General features: G+C 45.0%; 1 protein-coding gene across 1 annotated transcript; it reads left to right on the top strand.

Annotated features, from left to right (window-relative positions):
* The first annotated feature begins 986 nt into the window (after positions 1-986).
* Positions 987-16,084, top strand: OSGIN1 (oxidative stress induced growth inhibitor 1). The gene is made up of 6 exons (XM_079988322.1): positions 987-1,144; positions 7,274-7,385; positions 10,401-10,537; positions 11,409-11,600; positions 12,568-12,659; positions 13,882-16,084. Exons 2-6 carry the CDS (start codon positions 7,328-7,330, stop codon positions 14,852-14,854), a joined length of 1,452 nt encoding a protein of 483 aa, XP_079844448.1. The 5' UTR covers positions 987-1,144; positions 7,274-7,327; the 3' UTR covers positions 14,855-16,084.
* Positions 16,085-19,201: the final 3,117 nt, after the last annotated feature.

Here is a 19,201-nt window from a genome sequence, read left to right as displayed (position 1 = left end):
GGGCATAACAGATACAGGGCTAAATTATATGTTGCCATAAAGAACTTGTATGGAGGGAGAGGTGTTTGTATGTGTAAAAAACCTCTAACACTTGTGTGGCTGAAATGTAGCTTCATGATACAAAAGGAGGAGTCACATATTTTGCTCTGCCTACATTTTCCCTCTGGCTCTGCCCCCCACTGGCACACAAATCCCGCCCTGGAAGGTTGTTCATGAGGGAGAGTGGCCTTTGGGCTGAAAAACATCCCCCATCACTGGTGCATGCCACCTGGCACCTATGGACAATTGGTGCATCTGAAATAAACATGTTAAGAATATTACATGTATTGTTATGATCATGGTTTCTGGAGTGCCCTCTGTGCCCCACCCTCCAGATGCTAGATGGGTTTCAACTAGGAAAACAGCCTCTCCTGTGGTGCTGCCCTGACTCCAATGACTGGATGCTGGTGTGCAGTTTGTTAAGTGTTAGGTATCAGGCTAGGGCTTTTATTTGCCCAGGCTTTTAAAGACCAGTAAAAAAAACTATTAAAAAAACTGCAGTTTTACAGTATTTCTACTTCTGGAGCAACTTCCTTTTTTTTCTTTTTTAAAGAATCCACTCTAACCTCTTGACTGTCATTTGTTTTAAAGTGATTTAAATAAGTTCCAGTGAATTCAGTGGGACTTGCTCTCAGATCAGTTGTGTTCAGTAATCCCAGCACTGCACTGTTACTGTCCCTTTGGCTCTAGATAACAAAATCTACAAAATGGTCTTCTATGCCTTTGGCACCAGGGGAGTGTCAAGGCTACTTTTTATCCAGTTCTTTTTCATTCTAGGCTGTGTCCGTGCTCCCCCCCCCCCCCGCCCCAAGTAACAGTTACTGTGTAGCTCCATTCATAAAAGTGCGTAAATGACTGGGATGCTGCTGCTGCTGCTGCTGCTGACTCATGCTTATGAGAGAGTTTCCTAGCCCTGCCCACAAGGCCCTGAGCCCCGCCTCCTCTGGACTGGAGACTTGCCTGTAATATATTTAAACTGCAGCTGGAGAAGGGAGGGCGGGAGAGAAGCAGTTTCTCGAAACAGCCGGCTGGTTCATTCTCTTCTGGCTAGAGGGACACCTGTGACTGACAGGCCTTCCTTGAGATCCAGCAGACTTTTTCCAAGGTAAGATGACACTGGAAGGATGCCAAAAAGGTTTACTAAGTTGACTGCCAGTCCGCATTGTAAGAAATAAGTGCTTTAAAAAGAGAAAGGCACCAGATAACCAAGAATTCACCCTCCTTCATGCTAGGGGAATTTTTTTGGGGTATGAATCAGCTGAGCAGAAGGGAAGCACTCCTCTTAACAAATGGGAACAGAGATGTTTCTGCCTTTTAGAAAGCAGAAGGTGGTGTGGAACTGTGGGAAAATGCCAAGGGGACAGTCTCTCCACTGTATATTCAAAATTGAAGTGACCGGAATCAAAGGAGTGTCTGGCGGCATGTGACTTTGCATTCTTGGGACGCACCTGTCAGACTGGTATGGCTGGCAGAACTTTTTAACCCTCTTGCTTCAAAATAGCTGTGTGCAGGCGGGAAAATGCTTTTGTAAAAGGCTATTTGGGTCCTAATGAAATCACTGGTAGATCCTCTAGCAGAAATGCTTTCGCTTACCTTTGGTGTAGGATTTCTAAGATACAGTTTCTTCAACTTGGAAGCATCTCCCTGACTCCAGTGGCCAAACATGGGTGAGCCTGGCGTGGTTTGGCCAGAGGGAGGTCTCTTTGCTGAGTACAGTTATGTAATGTTATCACTACAGCGGGATATTGGTGCTGGTAGCGCGAATGTGGAATCTGCAGATCAGTTACAAAGGAGTGGAAAGATACCAGAGAGCAATTTCAGGGGATCAAAGGCCGATTTCACAACTCTGAAGTCATCCTGAATAATAAACTCAGGTTTATGTATTTAGCACACTTTTTCTCTGCTGGCAACTATGGCGTGCCATAAAATGAGGACAGAAAGGGCAATATTTCACATGCATTTTGCATTCAGACCGAGTTCTTCATGTTTGGCAAGAATTGGCCCTCGTAAGATGTTTGCAGAGTGCTATATGCTACAGCTGGACAAAAGATAGAATTCTTTGTTCTGTTCAAGGCCTTATTTTGTTATCTTTCAAATAATCTGATCTCTTTTCTTAACCAGCTCACCTCTTGCTAAGCTTATCTTTCTTCTGTTAAGACCTAATGCCTCAGGAAACAAATTTATTGAAGTTAGATGGCTGAATATGGCTGTTCTTCATTTCTCACAATGCACTCAATCTAGTGTCTCTCTAGGGTCACTGTGGGAAATTAAACGGGTATCTAAACCCAGTTGCCCAGTGCTGTCTAGCGCTCTGCCAGTGCAGCTAGGTAAAGCCACAAGGACCCAGAAAACAGGACCCATTTAGTTCCACATTGCCTGTACTGATTGGTGGGGTTTCAGACTGGGGACATTCCCAGCCCTACCTCAAGATGCCAGACTTTGAGCATGGGACCGTCTGCATCCAAAACAAATGTTCTGTCACTGAGCTATGGTCCTTCCCCAGGGCTGAGCTCAGGCACTGCAGACCTTGACTCCATCTCTAGCTTGAGCCCAGTGTCCTTCACCAGAATACCCAGTGGGGATTGTAGATGTCCACCCCTTGTTATCTTGCTCACTGTATAAGGAACATAGGCAACTGACTTATATTGAGTCAGACCATTGATCTGTAGTGGCTCTCCAGAGTTTCAGGCAGGGTTTTTTCCTAGCCCTACCAAGAGATACCAGGGATTGAACCTGGGACCTTTTGCATGCAAAAGCTGCTGCTGTACCACTGAGCTATGAGTGCAGTCCTTCACTGAGGAATTCTGCTATTCCAAATGCTCCTCAGTGCTCCCCTTACTTAACCTCTTTTACCTTGAAACCATCATGGACAAGCAATTGACTCGTGGGAACCTGGTATGTGACCTTGCAAAGTGGCAATAAGGCACTACATTGTCTGCTTGGGAACCTGCATGCCTCCAGCGATGAGAAATGAATATTCAGGAGCAAAAGGGCCAGGAGGGATAAGGCTGTTTGAGGTTAAGGTTGGCCTAGATAAGAGGCCCTTCTTGAAGTAATATACACTTCTTCTCCCAGAGCAACTGCTGTTGACACAGGATTGAATTGTTGTCAAATTTGTTAGTGCGTGCTTCTGATTACAAGGTGACAAGCAGTTAGAAGCTAAGCCATAGAGATAAGAGTGATGGGGCAACATGGAAGATTGCTGCAATCTTACCTAGGCAGCTGTCCTTGTGGGATGCATGTAGTTGATTAAGAACCTGAAGAATGGGTGGGGAACTGGTGGCCCTCTAGATGTTGCTGTGGACTACAACACCCCTAACCCTTGACCATTGGCTATGTTGGCCAGGCTGATGCGAGTTGGGGTCCAACAGCACCTGGAGAGACACATTCCTTGTCCTTGACCTAAGATGAACCTTGTTGAATCAGGCAAAAAATGGGGTAGGACTGTAACTTAGTGGTAGAACATGTGCTTGCATGCTAAGGGCTCAGGTTCAATTTTTGGCACCTCCCGGTATGGCTGGCAAAGACCGCTGCCTGAGATCCTGGAGAGCTATTGCCATGGATGAGGAACCCATGGACCTCCAGATGTTATTGGACTCCAACTCCCAGCAGCCCCAATGGTTAGGGATGATAGTAGTCCCAACATCTGGAGAGGAACAGATGCTCCTAGCCCTGCTGTGGACAATACTGAGCTTGGCTTCCAAAAGCAGCTAGCCAGATGTCCCTGGAAAATTGACACGCTCAGTATGAAGGCAACAGAGCCTTGCTTGCCTCCAACTTCTGGAATCTGAAATGCAGAGAATGGCAGCTTCTGAATATGGGAAATCTATTGTGGTTGACAGCCACTGATCAGTACCACCTCCATGCATTTGTTTAGTTTCTTTTAAGTCATCCTAGCCAGTGGCCTTTGCATCTTGTGGCAGTAAGTTCCACTAGTGAATTAGTTATTCTGTGGGGAGAACACTGTCCTTTGCCTTCCCCAAACTCAGTTCACTCAATGGGTTTCATTGATCTCTGCTAGTGTGTGTGTGTGTGTGTGTGTGTAAACTTTCAGTTGGATGGTTCTGGCAGAAAGCCTTAGGTCTGTGACTAAATCTGCCAATTAAGTTACATGTGACTAACAATAATCATTCTAACATAATGGATTAATATATTTCACCTGTCCCTTTTATGAAGATGAGTCAGACAAGGAAAGCACCCCAAAGAGAACATAGAAAGTGAATCATAGCTACAATATGCCTTCTGTGTATGTTCAGTCACAGTTTATACCACTCAAAGTTATTTCATCTCTTACACAGATTGAGGAAAAGGAACTAAACTTTATATGTAATGAAATATATGGATTTGAGCACAACAAACTGAGAAGCTTTGGGATATTTTCCTTACCCCAGACTCCTAAGGCTAAATTGGATGTGACCAGTGATTAAGATCTCTTGTGGTTTGTTTGGGTTTTTCTTAAAGAGAGAGAGAGAAGAGAAAAGAAAAGGAAACCCCATTGTGGCTGTTTTAAAGACTGGGGAAGTGGCTTCCCTTGCCCTTATCGAAATCACCTTCTCCTCCTCCAAATTAGCTGTTGGCTCTCAGGATAGGGCAGGCAGGCAAGGAATGGCTAAGATTGGGGAAAGGGCAATGAAGGAAAGGGCTGAGCCTCCTGTCCCAGCACTACTTCCCCAGTCTTCAAAGAAGCTATAGGAAACCAGTGTGAAAGGTCCTAATTGAAGAAGATCTCCTGTAGGCCTATTCAACCACACACACTCACAGAACTGTGTGGTGCTGGCCCCATTTCTCCTGTCACTTCCTTCTTGCCCATCCCTGGAACCCACCACATTGGGGGCTGAAGCATGTGATTAGGAGCCTCCTCTGCTTTTGCTAGTGTTTAAAACTTTTAAGACCTTGGGACCATTTTACTTGATGAATGATGGTGATGGTTTTGATTTATTCCCCGCCCTACTGCCTGAGGTGCCAGGGCAAGTTGTAACAATTTGAAACCTCCCATTAAAAACAGTTTAAAATGAGTTACAGTCACAAGAATAGGGCAGGTCCTAAAAATATAATTTCTCAGGGGCCAAAAGCCAGTGTTAAGAGGTGGGTCTTCATCATATGATGGAGACTGTATAGTGAAGGTGCCCAGCTCATCTGTGGGGAGGGATTTCCACAACTTAGAGGCTGCCGCAGAGAAAGCCCTCTCTAGGCCTTCAAACCCACCCTGAACTTCTGAGGAAGGTGGAACTACCAAGAGGTCCCCAAGAGGTTCTGTGGGGATTTCCATATGTGCCCACTTGACTGCTCTGTGATCTGCAGTGCTCACACTTCTCCAAATGCGTCTTAATGCGCATTCTGCCCTCGCAATGAATTTTTAACATGACAGTATCTATGCTCTGGCATGAACTGCCTATTGATGCCATACAGTCGCTTTCATCGCCCACTAAAAACTTTTTTGTTTAGGCAAGTCTATCCAGACATGATTTTGAAATTATGTATTCATGACTGCCGATTTTATCTACATTCGGAAATCTTTCTGTTATGTCTACCTGTTTTTAATGTTGCTTGATTTTATCAGCATTCTCTTATGAATATTTTTAATTAGTTTATAAAATAATACAGAGCATTTTACTTAGAGGGTTTTTTTCCAATTAAGCAATATATACATCTTGTTAAAGAAAAATAAAGAAAAAATGTATGCTTCATAAGAAGAGGCTGCTGGATCCTGCCAATGGCCCATTAGTTCAGCATCCTGTTCCCACAGTGGCCAAACAGATGCCTGTGGGACTCCAGCACAAGAGCACAGTCTACTCCTGTTGTTTCCAGCAACTGGTATTCCAGTGTGATCTAGAACCGGGATAATCAGGGTTCTAGTTTGTGAGTGTGGAAAGCCTACTTGAGCATGGCATGCTTTCATCTGCAGACTTTCAGTAGCTCATCCCCAGACTTCCCCTCATCTTGTGAAGGGCATAGTGCCTCAACAGGGCTTGTGTCACACACCTAGTTTAGAACTTGGCTTCATACAATTTTAAAGCAGTAGCTGTATTTTTCTGTCTGGTAGCCCTGAAGGATACCACATTCTGCCTCCAGGTTACAGTAATGCAATGACTTTGAGGAAACCACATGCCAAGCCCAGGGCTACTTGCCAAACTTATGGGGAAATGTTATTGGAAAGTTGTCAAAGTTCTTTCTCCACTCAATGAGCACAGCAGAAGTTCAATGAGATGTGCTCTGGTGACTAAGAACCTCCAAAAAGAAGAGTTATTTCAAGAATTTCTCCCCCAGCTCACCCACTCCCCTCTCCATTCTTGATGCTTTGAAGATTCTTGGTTTTCAACAACTCTGGAAAAGCAAAGAGAAGAAAACCAGGAGAACCTATAGCTTGAATTTGGTTGCATTACTACCTTTGGGTTGACTTAAACATTGCTTGTGGTTGGAAGAATGACCTGCTCCTTGGCTGGTGGTGATGGTGATAGTTCCTCATAGAAATGATATCGGGCATCATATAAGCTCTAATTTCCCATGCAAATAGAATTGCATAAGGGAGTTTGGGGTTGAGAACTTCCCAGTTTCTCTCCACCCCACCCCACCGCCAGTGTTGCTGTCCTTGTTGTACAGTGTCTGCACTGTAGACCCTACTCTACTCATGTCAGTGTGTAGATGAGGATTCTAAATTGCTCAGGATTCTCAGCGGTTCTTCAGAAGTTCTTCCTCTGACAATGAGGAACTGTATGTTGCAGAAAGCTGGGGTGTCACAGGCCTCCTAAAAAGCACTTGAATCTCACCTTTCAAAGTGGGGAGAAAGAAACAAGATGCAAATTCAAAAAGTGGAGTGGACATAGCATGCAGATTTCTTCCATTTTAAAAACTTGGTTGCTGATGGTACTTCTTTCTGATACTGGCTGATACTGGAGCCACAGAGGGAATCTGCATTTAGGCAACAGCCTTAAGACTGAATAACTACCTGACATTCAGAAGACATCTTAAGGCAGCCCTGTTCAGGGAAGTTTTTAATCTGTGATATTTTAGTGTATTTTTGGTTTTTATGGAAGCCGCCCAGAGTGGCTGGGGAGACCCAGCCAGATGGGCGGGGTACAAATAATAAATAATAATAACAATAATAATAATAATAATAATTATAATTATAATTATAATTATTATTATTTCTGCTCTTACATGCACATAAGTAGTTTTCCACCATTATCAGGGTGTTCTGGTGATAACAAATATTTGCTTGGCTTTATTGTTGCAGACTGACTTGGAGGTCCTCGAACTTTGCTGGCGGAGAGTGAGCGAGCGCCCAACCATGTTGCATGCACATCTGGAGCAGAGCAGTGCCAAGCCTCTTCCTGTAGTGATCATAGGTAAATATACACTCTGGGGAGTAATCTACATTGGCCAGGGCTCGTTATCTCGCCAGGCCACCATGTGCTCAGCAGCCTCAAGCTGCAGTTCCAAGAGCTATAATTAAAGCAAGAAGTGTCCTGGTATCCCCCCTCCCTTTTTGCTGCCAACACAAGCTTGCTTACTGGAAACAAATGGGGGTGCAGTTCTTTGCATGCAACAGGAATTTGTCGGGACACTTCCCCCCCCCCCTTACAGGAACACAGATTGTGGGAAACAGAAGAGTTATATAAAAATGCAAAGGTTTTACCCCCAAAGAGAAATGTCAACAACATCCAGATTAGGACAATCCTTTTATTAAGCAAACCAAAATGTTATGAAAGCGCATGCAGAATTTTGAGATCTCCAGATCCCTAGATCACAATAAGGGGATGGGAATTGGCTGATACTGGAGCCACAGAGGGAATCTGCATTTAGGCAACAGCCTTAAGACTGAATGTTAGAGGAGAGAGTGGAGGCATTCGGATGAGGCTTTGCTGAGTGCTTTGAGGTCTCACGAGGGACTGCTGGCAAGCAGAGGCAAATAATAGTTGATCCTCCATATTTTTGGAAATATAAAATCCAGTTGTCTCCATTGTTAGGCACAGGAGTGGGGAAGAAATTCGGGTCAGTTCCATTTTAATGTGAGTCCACCTAATTTTCACTTCCCAAAACTATATGTGAAGCAAAACACAGCTGTCCTTTGAAATTCACACTTCTCCAAATTTTGCAATACAGCTCTCCAATTTACATACATTTTATGCACAAAAATGTGTATATGAGGGGGTCTGACAAAAATGAATATATTTCTGAAGATGGCATGAAAATTGTATTATAATTGGCAAAACTGATTGCAATAAAGAGGAAAATCATGCGCAAAAGTATTCATATTAGGAGAAATGCACACTAAAATGCTGCCAAGTATTTTGTGAGGACCTATATATATATATATATATATATATATATATATATATATATGCTGGTGTGGAAATTGACAGTTTTGTCCATTCCTATAAAAAACAAAGGTGCCTCGGTAGCGATAGAGAAATTAGGTGGATTTTATATTAAGGAAGTGTTATGTAGGAAAACTGTTTGCTGCTCATTAGTGCTACAATTATTAAGACAGGGGTGGGTGGTCTGACTTGGTCTAAGCTTCCCTTATTCCACCTCTGTTGCTCAAATACTTCACCACCCTTCTTATTTTAATTGTATGAGCAAGCTCAGGAGTAGCCAAAGTGGTGTCCTCCAGATGTTTTGGGCTACAGCTGCCACCATCCTCAGTCAAAATGGCCAATAGCCATGGATTATGGGAGTTGTACTCCCTAACATATGAAGGGCACCACACTGCTGCCCTGAGCCAAGTTGTAAATATTCTTTCCCCTGCACAAAATGGAAGAGAGGGAACTTTAATTTGAGTATTTCTGCCCACTGCTTCTTGACTGCAGCCTAACTGCCTGCTTACCTCCCCTCCTTTCCTTTTCTCCCTCTCCCCTTTCAGCAGTTTAAAAAGCTTGCCAGCCCTTATCTGTGAGCATCTAGCTGCTGGCTGTTCAGAGGTTTGTTTGTTTTTGTTTTGCAAAGAGGAGCCTTACATAACCTGTACTATGCAGGCTCAACTTCAGATGAGAAGCAGACATTTACAGTAAATGCAGTGGATTTTGGCCATCAACTTTACTGGACCAAATTGGCCATAAATGTTCTTTGCAGCCAAAGAAGTATCAGTGTGGGCTCAGAAGTTTCAGCTGGTCATCTGAGCACCCCACAGGCTTTGGATAGCATGGGGGTGGATGGTGTCCCTGCGAATATTAAGTGTCTGTGCCTGAGACCTTCTTTGGTTGATGCTAAGCAGGGAGGGGAGAAGGAGCACTTTAAATATAGCTCCTTGAGAAATCTCTCCTCCCAGCTGGCTTTTACAATGTGGTGAGTGTGCCAAATGGCATAGGGATACTAATGCTTTGATAGGTTGCTGTGTCACCCTAAACAGCTTTCTTGCATTATGCAGCTGTTGGTTTGGACACATTCTAGTGAGGAACTGAGCTTCAAAAAGTGGCAGATGGTTAGACAAAGGCCCTGTAAAATATTAATCCAGCTCAGAAGGAGGCTGGGAGACTGAACCCTGTGGAAACTCTGCCTGAAATAGTTATTGGTTTCCAAGGCTGGCTGAAGATGTTGTTACTTTTGTTCTAAATTCATTAGGTGCCCAACAGCTGTTGCTCCTTAGGCGCCGTGGAAGAAAAAATTTAAAGCAGGATAAAAATGGCAAAACCTGACAATGTGCAGCATGAAGGCAGCGTTGAACAATTGCAAAAATGAAGTTTGAAAACATCACAAGCAGCAAAACCAATTTTAAAATGCTGGCGACTAAAAACACATTTTTTTAAAAAAAAACACAGCAGAAATTATATTTGCTTTTCAGCACCAGCCTTAGCCTTTCAAAGATTTTGAAGTAGCAAACATTTGACAGCAGAATCCAGAGTGTGAGAATTGTTGGGAATTAACTGGAGCATACTTCATGACATGTAGATTTATGAAAGTGGCTATCTTAGGAACATATGAGACTTAATCTGTTGGACAAAAAGCACAGTTGTCAAACAGTAGATAACCAGCAAGCAGGAGTGCTTGCTGGGTGGGGTGGAGCTGCCATCGTAATTTCCCACCAGGTGGACTGCTTCTTGCACCTCCATGTTGTCTCACCCCTTCCTCTTCCAGTAAGCAACAGCAACCCTTCTGCAGGAAACAGAAGGAAAGCTGTTGTTGCAGCACTATACCACCTGCCAAACCACATTGGATAACAGGGGCTGACATGTGGCAAACTATGTGGGATCAATTTCTGGAACCCTGTGACTTAGAGGGAGAACATTTGATGCTTTGCCTCCAGCAGCAGAATGTCTTGGGCCTGTTTGATGAGCAGAAGAACCTTCCCAAGACCTGGGAACTGAGCCTCCATCTCTGGATAACACACTGTGCCTTATGGAGCCATCTAATTTCTCTTTCAGGAAATGGCCCTTCGGGGATCTGCTTATCCTACCTACTGTCTGGTAACATTCCCTATGTCCGAAGGAACCCTGTTCATCCGAATCCCATTCTGCAAAGGAAACTGGAAGAGACACCTGAGGTTTCCATCTTAGACCAGGTTGGTACAGCTCTCAGCACCCTTGGTTCATCCTTCAACAGAGGGAATTTGGGCTCTAAAATGATTCTCTACTTTAGAGCAAGTGAAGCATGATCTTGGCCCTGTTAGGGGCAGCCTTGTATATTAAAGCAATTGCCCGGTAGGCACCAATGAGGCACCCACCTACCCTTTGTCAGGTGTGAGATGACTAAAGACACAGCTGGGCCAAAGCAAGGGTTGTAGGCACCATCAATCAGCTTATTGGTGGCACCAGTACTTTGTGAGATAGTCCTTTGCAAGAAGCAGCCATTGGCTAATTGCCGGGGTACGTGGTGCTTATGTAAGCCCTGACAATTGTCTGATCACCCACATGGCAAAAATGGCTTGTCTCATGCCACTGTTTTGTCAAGTGATGGAAAAGTGGATGGGGTGGCCCACCTGTCAGACATGGCCTATGAGGTATTTATGTGTGAAGGAGATAAGGACTTCCATTCCTTATCCTTGCATTAAATAGTGCGTCCAGGGTATAAGGAGTGCCACTTAGAATAAACAGGAAAGGGATTGTACATTCATCTAGCATTCATTCATTCATGGCCCACTTTTTTCTCCAAGGAGCTCCAGGTGGTACACATGGTTCTCCCCCTCATCATTTAACCCCTGCAACAACCCTGTGAGGTACTCAGGCTGAAAGGCAATGACTGGCCCAAGGTCACTCAGTGAGCTTCATGCTGAGTGGGGATTTGAACCCTGGTCTCCCAGGTCCTAGTCTGACAATTTAACCACTATGCCACACTGGCTCTCCTGATGACTGCCCACCACTAAGCCTTCTGAATGCAGAATTTGTGATGATTAGAAGACTGGTGTTCATCAAGGGTTCTCTCTTTCCCTCCAGGATATTGAGTACCTATCTGAAGGTCTGGAAGGGCGATCCTCCAGCCCAGTTGCTCTCCTTTTTGATGCCCTGATGCGTCCAGATACTGATTTTGGTGGGACTGCAGATTCGGTCCTTGCTTGGTCACATCAACCTGACAGAGCCATTCCTCATCTGGTTCTTGGCAAAAACCTTCCTGGAGGAGCCTGGCATGTAAGTGCAGTTCTGTATATTGGATCCTTTAAAACAGTGGCAACAGTTTGTTGACCCATCTTAGAAGTGGTTGGTCCCTTAAGGCTCAACCCAAGCTGATCTTTTCATCCATGAGGGATGACCCATCACAGGAGTCGAAAATCTTTTACAACCCAAGGGCCACATTACCTTGTAGAGAACCTTCCAGGGACCACATGTCTGTAGGGTGTGGGACCACAGGCAAAAGTGAGCAGTGGGCATGGGTCTTACCTTTGAATGATAGGGTAATTTTCAGCTACACAAAGTCAGAGAGCTATACCCACAGCTCTCTATCCCCAGCAAGCAAGTGACATTACCACACTTTCAGGACCTGTTCCACCCAGGCAAGAATCCCAAGAGCCTGAGGGGGTGTATTTGGCCCCTGAGGTTCACCATCCCTGGCCTATTGCAATCTGCAAGATGGCTAGACTTTTCCTGTTCAGGGTTGAAATATGTCAACTAACTATGGAGTTATGGGATGTGCTTGAACTGCAATTTATCTGAACAAGTTCTGAGCCGTTTATATGTATTCCTGCTCTATCAGTGAACTCCAGCAGGAAGAAATAATGGTAGAAAGCATGTGCTGGATTTGCTAGACGTAAGCCAATTTAGTCCCTGTGGCAGGTTTCTCGATGTTTTGGACCACAATTCCCATCAGCCCAGGCCAACACAGCCATGTGGGTTAGGACTGATGGTAGTTGAAGTCCAAACATGTGGTGGACACTCTGTTGATGAAGGCTACTCTGTGGCTCTGCATACTTATGACAAGCCAAAAGAAGATTGAACATTCCACTTAATCTCTTGCAACACCCACATTTATTTTTAGAATAGGCAAAGGAATTAAAGGGGTGGCCAGAGACCCCATGAGACTTGCTACACTGCAGTGCAGTTTTCATCCACCTCTAGCCACAATTCATTGATTTATGTGATATCTTCATTCTTTTTTTAGTCTATCGAGGGATCCATGTTCACACTGAGCCAGGGAGACTGGATGGGGCTTCCTGACCTGCAGTTCAAAGACTGGTTGAGTAAGAAGAAAAGGTACGCTTGCTCTTGGATGAAAATAATCAAATGAGAAGCTTTCCTTATTATTTCTTGCATTTATATCTCAACTTTCCTCCAAGGTGCTCATAGTTCTCCCTCCCCCATTTTATGACAGCCCTGTGAGGTAGGCTAAGCTGAGAGACTGGCCCAGGCTGACCTAGTGAGCTTCTTGGCTGAGTGGGGATTTGAACTCTGATCTCCCAGATGTTAGTCCCACACTCTAACCATTGCCTCACTGTGGCTCTGTACTTAGTAGGCCCAGTAGATCCAAGGCATCATGTTACCTGTCCTATTATGACCATCCATGATCAAAGAAACCTCTTGACTGCACAAAAGCAAATAAATGCATGTAGAAAAGTCCTTCTTGTTGCAGTCTAGTCACTGTGAAGGAATTTTTTCAAATGCCTTATTTGGGATGTCTTGCGGGAGGCACTATTCGGCTGGTATGGGGGAGGAAAGGTGGCTGTGCCTCTGCCTAGCGTTTTGCTTGTAATCCACCCAAAGCCCTCTGGGTAAAACTGATTAACTGTAAATGGGATGTTCCACCTCAGTTCTGCAGGTGCGGACTGAGTCAACAAGCAGTCAGTTGAGTGTACAAGCCCAAACACAAAAGATAAGTAGAACAAAGATGCAAAAGGAACTACTGTAACCTTGAATACAATCCACAGAATTTGATAACTGGGCGTTCTTTTCTGTGGGCTGTAGTTATTATGAATTCTTTTCTGTGAGCTGTAGTTATTATGAATTGGGCACCTTGCAGTGAACTCCACTGAAGCTGGCTGTATTTTGAAGTAGAAGCTTAGGCAGCTGACTTATACCAAGTCAGAGCATAGGTGCCCCTAGTTCAATGCTGCCTGAACCAGTGTTCTTCAGCCTTGGTACCCAAATGTTGCCCCATCATCCCTGGTTGTTGGCTAAGGGTCATAGACCAGCATGCTCCAGCCTTGAGGCTCAAGACATTGTTGGACTACAATCCCCATAATCCCCAGCCAGCATGGTCAGTGATCAGGGATGATGTGAGTTATAGTCCAGTGATAATTGATGATCCAATGTGGAAGGTAGGCTGTTTTAAAAGTTAAAATGTGTACAGTACCTTGAATTTGTCTCAATGACACCTTGCTGAACAATGCAAGGTGGTGAAGATTAGCCTGAATAAGTTGCCATAGGAAATGTGTTCCTTGATCATCTGTCTGTACTGATAGTCATATTCTTGTTACAGGGGCTTCAGAAATAACAGGGCGACTGCAGGAGACATAGTCCAGTATTATCAGTACTATGTGGCAAAGAAAGGGTTAAAGCAAAACTTTCGCTGTGGAACTCTTGTGACGTCTGTAAAGAAACTGAGTGTGGATGTAGACTCCTGCTACAACAGTCAAAATCCACAAACCAACCCCCAGGTAGACAGTGGGAGCCTCTTCCAGGTTGACGGGTTTCTCACGACGGTCAGTGGTACACAGCCCTTCTCTGTGTATGCGGAAAATGTGGTTTTGGCCACAGGGACATACGACAGCCCATCCCGCTTAGGGGTGAAAGGGGAGCACCTTCCATTTGTCCACCACACGCTCTCCGCCCTTGAAGAAGCTGTAAAGAACAAGGAGATTGGCATGATGTCCGACCCGATCCTGATTGTTGGCGCTGGGCTCACTGCGGCAGATGCCATCCTCTTTGCTCACCATTGCAACATCCCAGTGATTCACGCCTTCCGCAGAAAGGTCAATGACCCAGCCCTCATCTTCAACCAGCTCCCTAAGACAATGTATCCCGAGTACCACAAAGTCCACCAGATGATGAAAGAGCAGGCCATCCCTTACCCGGGGCCATATGAATGCTATGTCAGCCTTCCTGAGCACCACATCGTCACCTTCACAGAGGACAGGAAATGCATCTTTTGCGATAAGAGCGGCCGCCAGAAAATACACAACATCTCCATGGCTTTTGTCCTCATCGGCTCCAACCCTAACCTAACCTACCTGCCCAACAACGGTGTGGACTTGGCGGTGGACTGTGAGCAGCCGGTCAGCTCCAAGAGGAACCCCATCGATGTTGATCTCTTTACCTACGAGTCTGTCCACGAGAAGGGACTCTATGCCATGGGACCATTAGCTGGGGACAATTTTGTGCGGTTTGTACAAGGTGGTGCTTTGGCGGTGGCCAGCTCTCTGCTGAAGAAGGCCAACCCCAACCCCCCATAACACTTGCGGACATTCCCCTTAGAGAAAGACCCACAGCAGCCTCTGAGAAGAGGGGAACTGAACACATGCAAGTCTACCAGATATAAAGTCTCTCCATTGTAGCATTTGGTAGGTCTGCTCTGAAAGGCCAGGTCGCAGATACAAGACAATGTGCTTGCAGGACGTGCTGCCACATGCCCAACCTTTTCTCCCTGCTTTACAAGTTGGGGAGGCAGCTCTATGCAGGCTTTGGCACACAAGAAGTGGAAAGGTGCTGGAACAGCTGCTGGTTTCTGGATACTCAGAGTAAAATTGGCAACAGGGTCTCCTTCGAATGTAGATCAGTGTTCACATTTATTATGTAGATTTCTCTAATCTTCACTGTCCCATAAAAAAATACCATTCTGAACAGCTGTGAAATAGAAAGCATCACACAAAAAGAGTGCGTGACTTGGATCCAAAGTTGCACAAAGCTGTAAACTTAATTTTATTTTTATTTTTTTTAAAGCCAGGCAGTGCCCGCGGGTCTCAAACCGCTGGAAGCGATTAGAGGATCTAAGCAGTGCTTTGATCGATGGAACCGCTGGGCTGAGCTGGCTCCTTTATTTTATTTTTTTGATACACTAATGGTGCCAAGTGGGTTTTTCTTGGGCCCATTTGGCAGTAGCCCCTTATTTCCCCAAAGTCCCACAAACATTGGGGGGATCCTCTAGAGTACATTTTCAGGAGCGTAAGAAGGTTCTGCAGCTAATTGGCACGTTCCTAAAGTAGCTCTAAGGACATAACCTGCTTTTGTGGGTATTCTAAGGGCATCCTGATGTTGAATGTTGTGTTGTAGCCCAGCCTTCTCCAACCTGGTTCTTTCCAGATGTTTTGGACTGCAACTCCCATCAGCCAAAGCAGCACAGCCATGCTGTCTGGGGCTGATGGGAGCTGTAGTCCAAAATACCAGTAGAGCACTCGTTGGCAAAGGCTTCTGTACCTGCCGCCCACTGCTCTCCTGCTCTCCTTTAGAGGTGTGGATTTTGAGTAGCCTAGCTAAGCAATCATGGATGCAACAGCTGAAATCTCAGGAAATCCTTCAATACCCCCTTGTTGACTTTAGGTCTACATGCTGAATTTTATAAACTTAAATTTTGCTGGTTTATAAGCAAAAGGTTTTTCAAAAAAGATTTTAAAAGATTATATATATATATATGGAGTATTTTTTGTATACTGTTTTTAAATAAAAATATTTTGGTGTTTTACAAATGTGTAGTCTCTCCACCCTTAAGCAAAGTTATTGCCCCAAATGTGTTCTGTTTAATGGGGATGTATGTGGATTATTCATTGCCAAGGTCAGTGCCTAGCTGGGACACAGAGTACCCAGTTAGCAACATTTTCAACCAGGGAAAGCCAGCAGTAATTTCTGTTCTGATGCACTTGGGTGGCTTAAATAAGTATCTAGGGCTCACATCTCTTTTTATCAGGTAAGATCTGCAGAGCAAACTATTTGTGCCTAAGTTCCTGAATTGCTCCTTTAGCACAGCCAACCTTGGACAGGTTTATCCTCAAATAACACCCCTGAACTTGCGTTAACTTCTGAGTTTACACATTTCAGTGGAGGAAGAGAAGCTATAGTGAGCTGGAAGTCAACCAACCCATGCAAGCTCTGGGCCTCATGAATCTCCTTCAGCTATATAGAAGAGGGAAGTGAAACAGAAAATCTGAGCAGAATTTGCCAAGCTAGAGGTCAAATGGCTTGGCTGTGTTTTCTTTTTGACTTAATGTGCATGCTTTAACTTGTGTATTTTTTTGCATGCACATTAGGGTGCAGGTTTGCTGAGTTCAGTCCCAGCTACAAAGGCTTGAGGAATTAGAGACAGTTGTACCTTGGGTTACAGACACTTCAGGTTACAAACTCCGCTAACCAGGAAGTGGTTGCTTCAGGTTAAGAACTTGGCCCCAGAATAAGAATGGAAATTGCCCACCAGTGGCAGTGGGAGGCCCCATTAGCGAAAGCATGCCTCAGGTTTAGAACCGTTTCAGGTTAAGAATCAACCCCTGGAATGAATTAAGTTCTTAACCCAAGATACCACTGTATTTGTATCATGTCAAATTAACAAATTAGGAGGAAGCTTCCATCCTGTCTTCACCAGAAGACCTGGCCAGGATGGAGGTAGGGGGAGCTGGTCAATTCCTCCACCTCCTGAGAGCAAGGATAGCCCCCCCCCAAAAAAGCAGCTGGCCATTGGCAGAGCTAGCTGGGTTGGAGTCAGAGGGAGATTCAGAAGGTTGGATATAGGTCCTGTCACCAGCATGAACAAATCACCTCACTGCCTGAAGTAGCACTTGCTTGCAAGCAGTCTTCTCACTTGGGGTGAGAACTGGTGTCCCACTTTTCTTTGAAAACAGAGTGGGAGGGGCGTGTTGGGACAGTGCATTTCCTTAGCCATGTATCCTAGAACTCGGCTTATGAACCATTGAACCACATATCCTGCACTTGGAACTGATGCTGAGAAGATGGGTTGATTTTATCAGCAAAGGATTTGGGGATTTCCCAAGCTAAGAGCAACAATTTTTCATCCAAGGCGGAAGCCAGGGCAGGAACTACTTTCAGGTGCAGTTTGGAGATGACTGAACCAATTGAGTGAAAATGGTTAAACCAAACTAGTTCATTCCAAGGCCAGAGCGTGTAAAAATGACACTGGCTGGACATTGGGAGACTCATCCATCCCTAATCTCAGCAAGCCACTTTACACAGCGCAGCTTGCATAATGGCTCCTGAGCTGCACCCACAGGCTTGGGAAGCAAGGTGGTTGCTGGCAGGTGGAATTTCTTGCTGCGGGGCTTTGTGCTGACCTCTGCTTTCCTGGGCAACTCTATGCCTGATCCGCTCCAAGCACCGTCTCCTTGTTGGTTTGCAAGCCCCCTCCATAGAGGCTGGCCCCTCTCACTGTCCTCAGAGCTTGCTTACTGGTAACCTCCTCTGGCTGATATCCAGACAGACCAGGGAGATTTTGATAGGCGACATTTTCCCAAGTGTGGGTAAAATGCACAACCCCTCCCTCCTCCTGCTCCCGCAGGGGAAAGAAAAATAAGTCAGAAATCTATTTACATGATGTTTATTTCTGACATTACAGCACTAGAGAAAAACACGTCATTTCAGTTCAGTTCTTCTAGCAAGTCTGACAAACTTCCTGAACATGCGCACACAGAAGGTTTCAAGTTACACTCTTCACAAAGACTTATCCAGCCTGTGAACGTCCTGGGAAATTCTTCTTTCCCACAGATAGGCACATCATGTGATGTCAACAAACTGGCTGTCTGCAGCGGTGATGTTTCTGTTGGGATACTGCCAGGGAGACATAGGCCATCACTGCCTCCACGTCATCTCCGGACGTCCATCGATCTCCCGTAGTCACGCAGTATCAGCTATTAGCGACACGAGCTCAGGAAATAGATTGCCACATTCCTGGGCTGATGCACACTCTATCAGCAGAATTCACACAGCGAAAGTTGCACTCAGGAGAGCATTATTTACAAGTTTATTCAGCGTTGGTCAGAACAAAGAAATAACATGACTGCCTGCTTGCGTGTTCTGGTGCAGAGAGAGAGAGACACACAACAGCTCTATCAAAAACAAACATCCTGTGAACAGGAAACACGCAGACTCTGTGACGCACAAAAGCCTGCTCCCTTTTAAGGTGGAACGGAAATATCCTAACATCCTCCCCCTTTCCGTGTAACCTGTAGTACCTGTGGTTCAATCCAATTGCAACCTCTGTACGTAAACCTTAAGTTGTTCTCTGTTAACAACCTTAGACAACAGATCAGCAGGAATTTCATTTCCTGGCATGTAGGACACCCGAATGAGTCCTTTCTGAATACACTCTCTTGCACGATGTAGCTTAATCTGCAAGTACTTGGTTCTTTGCTTGCAACTCTCTGAGTTCAGCAAAGCCAAACAGGATCTATTGTCTTGATACACTTGTATAGGACATTTCACAGAAACCCCGATGTCCTTAAACAGTTGCATCAACCATTCACAATCCATGAGTGAAAATGACAGAGCATTGAGTTCCGCTTCACAGGAACTTAGGCTCACTGTCGTCTGCTTCTTGCACAGCCAGTCAAACAGACAATGGTTGTACATGTAGCATACTCCAGAAGTGCTTGTACCATCCGTGGTGTCACTTCCAAAACTAGCATCTGCAAAGATTTCAAGACCTCCAGTCTTCTGACCGGTGAACCTCAGCCTGTAGTGCATAGTCCCTTTCAAATAGCGGGCTATACGCTTCAGAGCTTTCCAATCCTGAACAGTAGGATTGTTAGCATGTCTGCTAAGCAGGTTAGTGCTTACAGCAATGTCAGGTCTTGAGCATCTAG

Source organism: Podarcis cretensis, assembly GCF_951804945.1.
Source record: "Podarcis cretensis genome assembly, chromosome: 8".
Classification (NCBI taxonomy): Eukaryota; Metazoa; Chordata; class Lepidosauria; order Squamata; family Lacertidae; genus Podarcis; species Podarcis cretensis.
The sequence above is the reverse complement of the archived record's forward strand: the minus strand, read 5'-3'. Positions and strand labels throughout refer to the sequence as shown.

Excerpts from the sequence above, each read along its gene's own strand:
- OSGIN1 (XM_079988322.1), top strand. The coding sequence starts at position 7,328 with ATGTTGCATGCACATCTGGAGCAGAGCAGTGCCAAGCCTCTTCCTGTA. Across the intron at positions 10,538-11,408 it reads AGGTTTCCATCTTAGACCAG|GATATTGAGTACCTATCTGA; the intron begins GTTGGTACAGCT and ends CTTTCCCTCCAG. Across the intron at positions 11,601-12,567 it reads TTCCTGGAGGAGCCTGGCAT|TCTATCGAGGGATCCATGTT; the intron begins GTAAGTGCAGTT and ends TTCTTTTTTTAG.